We start from the raw sequence: 11,315 nt of genomic DNA, 5'->3' as shown, positions 1-11,315 counted from the left end.
TGGCATAACTTTCATCTCGGGGACATACTAAGCAGACGAACTAATAATATGTTCCGTATTGACTCGCTTGGTTATAAATTCAAAAGTGTCATGTGCTACAGTATTTATAATTATTAAATATATTGAGATGAATTTAAATAAAATGGAATAGCAAATGTTGTCTCTCTGAAACTTTGTTTTCTAGAATCACGCTTTTTCAGAGTCATCAAAATCTGACGTCTGGTTAGAGGAAAGGAAAAAGGGCAGGGGGAGGTGCACGTTTTCATATCATCAAGTTTTGCTCATCATGTAAGATAGTAATGGACTGAACTTACCAGTTTATAATACAGCTTTCGTTTTATTTTAAACATATTTGGCATGATATAAAAATATTGATCACAGTGAGCTTTACCAATTGTTATTGCTATAAAAATGAATGCAGAAACAATCTTTTTAGTGGAAATAAATTATATAGTCATTATTATTTTTTTTTTTTAAATCACAAGAGAAAAACCTCAGCTGTTTGGTCCTTGGTAGAAAACCAGTCATTGAAAAGAGGTCTTGTGCAGGTGAGCTCCAGTCCATTTCTGTAAAGTTGTCCACACAGTCCAGCGAACCCTGACTTGTCTTGGTCCACAGGGTCCCACAAAGGTCTCTCTGTTCACGGACAGTTCGAGCGTGGCAACACGGTCTTCCAAGATCGCCAGGTGACAAGTTGGAAAAGAGCGCAGCCTTAGTTCACGTGTGGTCTTTTCCAGTACGAAGGGACACAGCGACACACTTCCTCACTAAATGTAAGTCCTTGTTCACAAGGCTTCAGTCGATTCGTACACGGTCGTCTGTAACAACTAGGAAAACAGAGAGGAAAGCGTTTGTGTTGACGACCAACGCAACGGATTCACGATGCTACAAACGCAGTTGTTTTTCTGCATTTAAAACGAGAACAAAGTTACTCATGTGACCATAGACCTGTTCTTAGGTTTCTGTCTTTCTGAAGTTCGAGGCTGAGAATTAGAAAACCGAGGAGGACCGCAAAAGCCTAAAACCAGCGTTGCTGCTCGAACAGATGTGAGGGGGAGGTGATGTGAGCACTGGTTCTTTTGAAGTGTCCTCTGCTTTGTGGATGAAAGGAGCATAAAAGAGAGACCGGGAAAGTGAGTGTCGAAGTTCTGCAGATAGAGTGTGAGCCCAGAGGCGTGGCGGAGTCCCCAGGAGTCTGGGTGCTTGTGCGGAACCCAGACTTGGAAGGGATGACCTTGGGCCCCAGTGGGGAGCCCCACCCTCCCTTTGTTTCTCTCCACCCGGCAGGCAGCTGGCTGTGCCACGGGGTCCCTGTCCCTCTCCGCCTGGGCTCCAGGGGAGTAGAAGGTGGTCTGGGGGAGGGGGAGAGGGACGGTGCTTCCCTGGGCCCCCCTCTCTTCCCACCCTGGACTTCCAGTGGGGAAAGGACAGATGCTCCAAAGGCCCTATTGCTCCAGTGAACGGGAGCTGCCTCTGAAGAAGCTTGGGGGGTGTGAGACATGTCCGGTGCAAGAAGGGGATGGGCATCCAGGGCGTAAGGCAGCGTGGCCTGGCAGGGAGATCAGAAGCACGCTACAGAGACCCTGCACGTGTGAGTTGGAAGTGTCATTTCTTGTGCTCCGGAAAACATACCTAGTTCAAGTGTTACTTTTTTTTTTCCCCTCTAAGTGCAAATGCATTATTGTTGGACTACTGGTATTCCTTTACTAAAAAGATGCAATTCTCAATGATCAGTGGAAGCTGATGATTAAGGCAGTGGACAAAAAATATACACTCTGCCCCTCTCCGACACTTTTGGAATACATATTAAGAAATGAGTGTCCACATTTTCAAAATATTATATGTTTTTGCTTCGATGTGTACATATACACCTGGAAGTATATCCTTAGAAAAATGAACACAGCGTTTCAGTAAACAGAAAGTCTTCATGACACAACGTATACTATTAGGAGAATCACAAAGATGGAAATCTTTTCTCTTAGGTTAATGTAAGAATTCTGTAGACAAGTAGGGTGGCTGGTTCAGTCTTATGGAAAGATAAGGTCAGGCTTTCCAAGGATAGTAGGGTCTCTTAGAAGGGTTCACTGTGCAAAGTGGTTAATAATCTGTAGTAAGACTTAGTATATACAATATTCTGCCTTTTTGAAGTATCCTTCTGGGAGGCAGATACCCAGATAAAATTGGGATACAGTTGTTGCTCAAGATATTCTAAAAAGGAAACACAAGATCCCTATAAGATACTCTGACACAGTAATGGAAGAACACAATGTCATCCATGAGATACCTAGATTCACTGAAGTTCCCTTATGCAGCAGCTAAAATGTTACTGTGGACAGATCATCGGCGACATAAATTAGAACAGGAACACAAGCCTCACGAGCATCAAAAAGATGGAAATTTTACTTACTGGGAAAAGTAGTAAACATTAATGTAGGTAGGAAATTGTAGATACATGAAATTGAATTTTTTAAACATGTTTGTTTATTTTGAGAGAGTGAGAGAGAGAGGAATGAATGAATCCCTAGCAGGCTCAGAGAGAGAGAGAGAGAGAGAGAGAGAGAGAGAGAGAGAGAATGAATCCCTAGTCCCTAGCAGGCTCCATGCTGTCAGCACAGAGCCTGCCATGGGACTCGATCTCAAGAACCATGAGGTCACGACTGGAGCTGAGATCAAGAGTCGGATGCCTAACCGACGTAGCCACCCAAGAGTCTCCCCCAGCCCCCCAGTTTAAGTTTTAAGTCATGTGAGTGCTCGGCTGTTGCAAGGGCATTATTGCCATCTCTAAAGAGTGTGCTGGAAGAAGAGAAGCCAGTGTTGGCGATGACGAACCGACGGTCTGAGAGCTGAAAGGGCAGCGAGGAGAGTGAAACGTTTATGTCAGCCAGGACAAAGAGGGGAGCTTCGAGAAAAAGTACACAAAGGACAGGTTACACGAACACCGACGTGTCCACTGAATTTGGCAGTGGAGTCTACGGATACCTTCCATAGAACTTTCTCATGGAATGCCAGGGCGTAACCTCGATTACAGCTGGTTAAATATGTGACAGATGCAAGAGGCGAACACAATTGCCAAGTGCCTAGGTCTTGGCGCAAGTTCGAAGAGGACCGAGCTTCGCTGCTAACATACGCTCGGCATCCCAGTAAGATGCTAATGAGGTGTAAGTCCGGGAATGCTCATAAGCTGAGGGGAAAGAAAAGTAGTTGACGACGTCAAAAGTACGGGAGAGAGAAGGCCTGTCTGGCGGAGCAAGGTTGAAGAAAATGCCGGAGGCACCGATCTGGCTAAAATGCAGACCACCTCGCCCTCAGGTTAAAGAGGAAGCAGCTCAACCCTGGAAGGGTCTGAGTCCAACGGTCTCATTTTCTTTTTCTTGGTGGAAAAGGGGGCAGAATCCACGTTTCAGGAATGAGTCTTGAATAATCTTGAGCGATATATTGATTTATTTCTCTAACGCCACTATTCGGCTTCACTGTCATTCTTTCTCGATACAACTCTACAATTAGTGGCACTATCCTGTCCTTTGAATATTTTGCATAGACGTTTCTGCACTGAGGACAGGTGTCCTGCATTATGATGGCATCGTAATTTTTGGTGGGGGCGGTTGAGTGTCGTTCGGATGTTCCAGAAACGCTCGTCAAGGGACCGTCCCGCGCCTCTGTCTCCCTACCACTGTCACAGCCTCAGCCTCTGGGACTAGGATTAGCTTGTGTTCGGAGCTTGGATCTGGTTTGGGTTCCCAGGGCTCCTGTCTTGTTTTTCTCAGGAGTAAACACGGTCTCAGCGGAAGTTTAACCTTGGTTAGAAAATAACAGAATTCGCCTCCCAGAACTTAACTGGTCTCATTCCAAAAAGCAACTGCTCTTTTGGTTGAGAAAAACTATTCTCAGTAAGACAAGTGAATACGATTTATGAAGATTCCTTACCTGCATGTTTGGTGTTGAAATTTCTTTCCTTTTAAGAAGCATTTCTGTGAATTTTCCGTACACTCACAGGCACATTTTCCAGGGTTTAGGGGCTGACTCCTTGGACAGGTTCTTTTACATACGCACTGGCACGTGTCTTCATCAAATTCTCTGTTGGCCCCACATGAGTTGGGTAAAAGTTTGTTTTTACAGACACACTGGCATGAGTTTCTGTCTAGTTCTTTGTGGGGTCCACAGCCGGAAGGCCGGAGCCCCCCTCTGCAGACACACTGACACGTCTCTTCATCAAGCTCCTTGTTGGGTCCACAGATGTCATGGGATCCATCTGTAGAGTCTAGACAAATACAGTCAGACATCTTTACTATACCTTACTTAGCGCCGGGTGTGGTGGGAAACAATTAAAAGCATTTAAAAGTGTCTTCGTGTGTTTCATTGAAGGGTTGTGCACAAACATGGGTATGTTCCTTTACGAGGAAACTCAAAATAATCCCACTGTCAAGTAGAAAGTGGCCCGTTTTGTAGTCACTCATTTCAGAGCAAGACGGTCTGAACACCATACATGTGCTTTTAACATTAACGTATCTGTTGACCAAAATAGAGACCCGTGGCAGTTAGCCTTTAAAACATCATTCTGCTTACCTTCCCCAGAATTAGAAGGAAAAATAAAATCTTGCTGAGCCAGGCACCTGCACAGGTGATCATTCCAGATGTAGTTTGTGGGGCAAGTCTTGTTTGCAGCCTGGCACCTGGGGGAGAGGGAGACACACGAATTAATAGCCTAACTGGTACGCAGAAGGGATCGTCTCTATTCTTACCGACGTATCGCAAAGCCAATGCATGCTTGTGAAGAAGCTTTACCATGACAGAAGGATGTATGAAGTGAAATGCGAATATTCCCTCTCAGACTACCCTCCTCACCCCCATGTGCGGCCAAATGCTAAGCCCAGTGGGGACCACTCTCGGTGGTGTGGTCTTGTACCACTTCCAGACTTTTATCGGGTTAAGGCAAGTACATTTACTTGTATGATCACGTAGTGGTTTAGCTTGTGTACAAATGGAATAAGCCTCTTCTATCACTCTGGAATTTCTTTCTTCCACTAAACAATATATTGTGGATATCTTCATAGGTTACATCATCATGTACTGTCACATCCACTGTTTAGTGGTGACACAGTAGTCCATCAAATGGATGTACTATGAATCTCCGATTGGTAGCTAATGAAATTGCTTCCTACTTTTGGCTTTTTCAAATAATTCGATAGGAAACATCTTCATACATTTACCTTTACTGACCTTTCTTTTTTTAATTTTATTTTTTAACGTCTATTCAGTTTTGAGAGAAAGAGACAGAGTGTGAGTGGGGGAGGGGCAGAGAGAGAGGAAGACACAGAATCCCAAGCAGGCTCCAGGCTCTGAGCTGTCAGCGCAGAGCCCGACGCAGGACTTGAACTCACGGACTGTGAGATCATGACCTGAGCTGAAGTCAGATGCTCAACCAACTGAGCTACCCAGGTGCCCCTTTCCTGATGTTTCTGAAACACAGATACCTATAACTATAAAGTGTCCGTTAATACAAATTTCCACTCTATACTCCACCAGAAAGGCATCGAAGTCTTGTTAACGCTGCTGTTCTAGGTTTTCCTCCCTCTCTCCTTCCTTTTCTTCTATCCTCATTATTTCGGTAAAAGTTATGAACATACGGGCTTCAGTCAAGTACACCAAGCGCTCTTTTGCTGCAGCTGTCCCACTGTTGGCTAACTGGGCCACCTTCATGTTGACGCCTGTATGAAATGAGCCCTCTAGTTTGAAGCTTCTCTGGCATGAACAGATGTCACAAGCTCATCTTGCCCATTTTCCCCCTACCCCCAGAATCAGCCATTCTTTCAAGGGGCCCTAATGCTGCTTGTTGGAAAATGGCATTTGGGATTAGGTCCGTTCAGTGACATCAGGTTACACTGACCTTTGTGGGGCACAGCACTAGAAAATGCGTGTATATCCCATAGAATGTCTCTGTAGGTAATGTTTACCCAATAGGATTCTTGGCTCCTAATATCCTAACTTAGAGTGTATATAAATCTCTTACTACCTAATTGTTCAGCTGAGGTTGGTGCAGGGGAAATAATTATACAATTATATCTTCCACACTCAGTATCGTGAACGACAGGTGACAGGAGAGTGTTGGGTTACATTCCAAACTGTTAGAACATAACATCATCTTCACAGGGCCACTGAGTGTAAACAAACAGGACATGTGCTTTGGATGGTGCTAAGAAAAGTTTCAGAGGCCTACTGTGTGATGAGGTAATGACACATCTTTCGTTAAAAGACAGCCTGATGTCTTGAACAGCACCACAGAAAGGAATTTTTGAACAGTGTGAGCACATCTATATTTTGCAACCACTTTTTCCTGGACAACCACTTCTGGGAATTTATGGGAACTCTCCCACCCAGCAGTCTCTACAGGAGCCCCAAGACCCACAAAATCTCTACTGGTTCCATTCGGTATGATTGTTTCCCTAAAACACCTTCCCCACAGCACTGCGAATGGCAATGACTGTCTTACCCTTACCCCTCCTTCCCTGTGCCTTTCTTCAAGGGTCATGTCTCCAGCTTGATGAAAAACCATCTGTGATGGAAAGTTTTCTTGAATTTTTTGATTTGTAACAAGTCTTTGAACGCTGTGTGCTATCTGCTTTCCCGTCTCATAAGCTAATTAATTTCTCATTCAGCATGCAAATAATCCAAGTAACCACATATAAAGCAACTGTGTGTTAACAACTATGATAACTGCTGGGTGATCAAGGGAATAGCGTTTGAGCATTTTAGATCCTATGAAGATAGGATGTTCCTTTTCCTACAGATAGTTAAGCTATTTTGTAGGGGATTAGTTATGTTTGGGGTTTCCCTACAATACTTTATAATTCTTCCCATTTAAAACAATAAAAGATATGTTTGCAATGTATATTTTTGGAAATAGGTTATTGATTTTAAGTAAAAGATACATGTACCTATTTTTAGGAAAAAACAAACAGTCACAGAGCTATGTCCAAATACAATGTAACATTACTGGGGTTTTAAATGTACCCCTTTGACTTCATACTAATAACTTCCATTAAAATCTTTGTTACTAACAATATTTATATTTTCTAAAGTATATATAAGAATATATTTGCCGGGGCGCCTGGGTGGCTCAGTTGGTTGAGCGTCCAACTTCAGCTCAGGTCACGATCTCGCGGTCCGTGAGTTCGAGCCCCGCGTCGGGCTCTGGGCTGATGGCTCAGAGCCTGGAGCCTGTTTCCGATTCTGTGTCTCCCTCTCTCTCTGACCCTCCCCCGTTCATGCTCTGTCTCTCTCTGTCTCAAAAATAAATAAACATTAAAAAAAAAATTAAAAAAAAAGAATATATTTGCCTTATATGCTACATGCCTTTTTATTTATAATTTTATTTTTTGAAACATTTATGTGATTTCAGTTAAAATTATGAGCAAATATATATTCAGAGGATTCATTCTGACCCACGTCCTAAGCATGCAGATACTTTTTGTAGCTTTTTGTTTTCAGTGTTTCTTTCTGTAAATAAAGGTAAAGTACTTGCGCATGTGTATCTTTTCCTCCATTCTGTTACACAGAAGACAGCGTCTCTTACGTGCTGTTCCAAACCTTGCTTTTCTTGTGAACAATATCCCCTGGGGAGCATTGTACTTTTCTGATAATTTTATGTATTCCCAAGAACAAGTCTCTACTTACCACATATTTTTGTCATTAGAATTTTCCTGGTTAATCACAAACCATTGTTCCACATAACATTTAGACAGTGTCACTTTTCTAAAACAATATCGTTTTTTCCTTTATCTCCTTTCCAAAGTGTTAGTACCCTTCCATCAAATAAGATGCAGCTATGTTTGGTTACAGATTACTCTTCTGTAAGTGAAGAGAAGTCCATTTTGGCTGTATTGCCCTACTCTTGACATATACGTGAGTTAAGTAACACACTCCCGTGTTGGTATCAGGAGGGCACAGCGCTGTGGTGGTTGCAGTAGAAGGGAATTTTCATTTTGCCAATACGTGATTTATACCGCCATTACCGAAACCCAGCATTCTCCCAGCTGTTAGCTGTAATCCACCAGTGGATCACAAATCAATTATAAGGGATGGGAAATGCATTCTTAATGTAAAAGAATGACATATAATAAAATACTACTAGAATGCACCCATAAAGATGGTTTCTGCAATTATATGCCACTTATGTATATGCATATATATTTGTAATATATGTAATATGCATATATAAACATGTATATATAAATATGCATGTATGCACCCTCACACATACAACCTTCCCCCCTCTGCCACATGTGTATATGTGAATATGGTAGCAATGTCAAATGCGTTCTTTTTTTACTTATGGTAGTTGATAAACACATGACTAAGCTATTTATTTTTTATGGAAAGACGTATCCAGAGATCTAGAGATCCCCATCACTAGCCAAGTGAGACTGGTCAGTAATGGGTTCTTTAACTGCAGGAGCGTGTGCTAACGTATCCGTGCTGAACTTTCAGTAGGTATACAAGGTTGTGCACCCTAAATAGATACGAAAATAAAACATTTCCTGTTTCCCATGAAGTGAGGAAAAAAGTAGAGTTTTCTAATATTTCACATTCTTAAAAATATAAGTTCAAAAATATGGACCATGTATAGAAACCAATGTAGGAATGTATTTCTGGAAATGTCACAAGGTATCTACTGTCTAGTTTTACAGAACGGTTTCATATAATCTGGCTACACTAGGCATTTTGACTTTGCACATTCATGTTGAGTAAAAATATAGTCTTCAGAATAACAATTTCAATTATGTTACACCTGAAGTGTTTTTGCTAAAGTAAACTTGATATTACTAATTATGCTTTGCTAAAGGTGAGCTAAATATTTTAAGTTCTAATATACTTAAAACTTCAATTTCTAGAAAAATGACTTTAGAAGCTTTGCCAAAAATAAGTAACTCCTACTTTTCAATGTTAACCTATTTTAATGTTGAAATTTGAAATCCTGCTAGATACCATTTAATTAAAGAAACATGTATCTGCATAGAATACATTTTCATAATTATTAAATGAGGATCCCTACTCTAAAAGTGAATGGCAAGTTGTTAGCATTTAAAGCTTCTCATGTGAGAAAAAAGGAGACACAATTTCCAAAGTATTATTTTAGAATGAAAGAAAATGTTTTTACTGTGGATAGAGGGGTGAGCACCATTTACTTATCTTCTCCATATCTTAATCTCCAAAGCATTTTTATTCTATTGCGATATTTCTTCAAGTTCTGCACATTGATGTGTCTAAACACATTAAAGCGTTTAAATAAATTAGTTATTTTGTACATTGTATTTATAAGATGATTCCAGGGCACATTTTGTCTCCAAAGCCAACGCTTATGCCATTACTTGTAAAGTAAATCTCGGTGGAAAATCACATGTAAATAAATGAACTTGCCTACTTTAACTTTCCCCCCATACACATAACCATAGCCCCGTTTATATTTATGCAGATAAAAGACGCTTTTCTTAAAAATTCTTTCATTACTTCACTCCACCGGTTTGTTAGCTACTGCTAGTTAAGAGCAGAGAACAAAAGTGTAAGGGGATGTGTGTTACAGAATAATGGATTTAATGATCAAAATCGTTCTTATGTTGCCGTTGATCTCTCTCTTGAGATTTTCAAGGACGGATATGTCCTGTGCGTACTGGATGAGTTACTGATACTGGATGAGTTACTGGCTCTTGTGCCTGGGCCACTGCAGCGGACTGTTTCCTGCACACTGTTGTTTGGGTTCTTTCAACTTCTCTACTCTTTGCCCCTTGAGTTTTTATATACTTGGAAATCTCCTGACCCCCCAAATCCGTATTTAAGGAATGCAGACACATTACCACCTTTTGTTTGGCATTAGTTACTGAGCTGAATGTATTTTGTAATATATCTCTAAGTGAGAAACAATGAACGGGGTCTTGATTTGTATTAAACTACTACTGATCTACTTGACCAAATATCTCTTAAAATATTTCATAGATCATTCAAGATGAGTGTTAACAGTAACTGAATACACATTCAACTTGTGACACTCAATGGCTTTTTGAAATACCACATTGTCTCTGTGACATGAACTGTGCTATTAATCAAGTAGTCTCATTGGCATCTATTTTCGTAAGGTGTCTTCACAACAATGTAACTGATTAAAATTCTGATGAAAGTGTGGTACCTGTAATACAGTCGTGTTCCTTAAGTAGCAATCCTGCCTTAAATCTATTCAATGTGAAGTGTGATCCAGTAATATTCGTTTGAAAGCATGTGCTGTGGGCTCTCCTACATTTCTTCTGAGCATCTTGATATCATCCAATGAGCTAGCCAATAATATGCTCTGTACTCCATTAAGAAAACACAGAGGGGGCACTCTGACCATGTTAATACTTTGGATAAATACCCAAATACAGGTTTGGTTCCCTAAATGCCAACTGTTGCTGTCATCTGAACTTCACCCACTAGGATTAGCAATCACTCAGACCTGTAATTATATTTTGAAAGCATATCCACCCAGACCCTCCCAAGATTGCTGTCAGAGTAGCAGCTGCACGGACAACTCTTTTCTTTCACTCTCAGAGCCACACACCCCTGGGGAAAAGACTGCAACAGTTTGATTTCCAAAGACTGAATTGTGTTGGTCTTGAGTTCTTTATGCATGGCCCTTGATTACACTTGACTATCTGATGCAAGGTATTAATAATAGGGGAATCTAGGGAATAAGGGTATGGAGTAGATGGGAATTCTTTATACCTTTTTCTCAGTTTTTCTATAAGCCTAAAACTTCTAAAAAAAAAAAAAAAAAGGCTGTGCTTTCACCTGTTATCGTTCAGAAGACAGAAACCAGACAGTCCAAAGGTGGGTGCACAGGTCAGCACAGTTAGCTTCCTGTTAGAAAAAATATGCTCCAAGGCCTGGAGACTCTTACCTGAGTTCCATGGCTAAATGGATTCATGTTAATCAGTGCTCATTCGAAGGGCTTAGACAATATTTAGATAATAACGAGCTTTGTAAAAAGAAAAAAAGGATGAGCAGACCTATGAATTAAGGTTTCAGAAATAACTGCATATGATCAGGAGAGTTTTAAACCTATCAAGAGGGGATTTTCAGGGCAGGTCACAGATGCATGTTTTAAAATAGCGGAAAAGTAGTTTCTGGCCACCTGGAGCAAGACTTCATGTCCCAGTTTCACTGGCAGATGTATTGTCTCTGCATTTCTGTTCTGATGCAGTTTACTAACTGCATCATGCTACTCTACTAAAGCAAGAATGGAATGCATGATCTTGAAATGAAAAGGAAAGAAATAATTAAAAGGAGAA

The 11,315-nt window shown here is 41.1% G+C and overlaps 1 protein-coding gene across 1 annotated transcript in view; it reads right to left on the bottom strand.

The window, feature by feature from the left end:
- Positions 1-317: 317 nt before the first annotated feature.
- Positions 318-11,315, bottom strand: part of VEGFC (vascular endothelial growth factor C) — a 110,444-nt gene continuing 99,446 nt past the window's right edge. Inside the window, exons 5-7 of the mRNA XM_047091166.1 lie at positions 4,564-4,670; positions 3,925-4,258; positions 318-827 (exon numbers count right to left, since the gene is read on the bottom strand). Of these exons, the coding sequence (XP_046947122.1) occupies positions 713-827; positions 3,925-4,258; positions 4,564-4,670 (556 nt within the window). The 3' untranslated portion in view covers positions 318-712. The remainder of the gene's footprint in view (positions 828-3,924; positions 4,259-4,563; positions 4,671-11,315) is intronic.

Source organism: Lynx rufus, unplaced genomic scaffold (genome assembly GCF_022079265.1).
Source record: "Lynx rufus isolate CCGP_SWC_20201006 ecotype Redwood Valley unplaced genomic scaffold, mLynRuf1.p SCAF_3, whole genome shotgun sequence".
NCBI classification, from domain to species: Eukaryota; Metazoa; Chordata; class Mammalia; order Carnivora; family Felidae; genus Lynx; species Lynx rufus.
The sequence above is the reverse complement of the archived record's forward strand: the minus strand, read 5'-3'. Positions and strand labels throughout refer to the sequence as shown.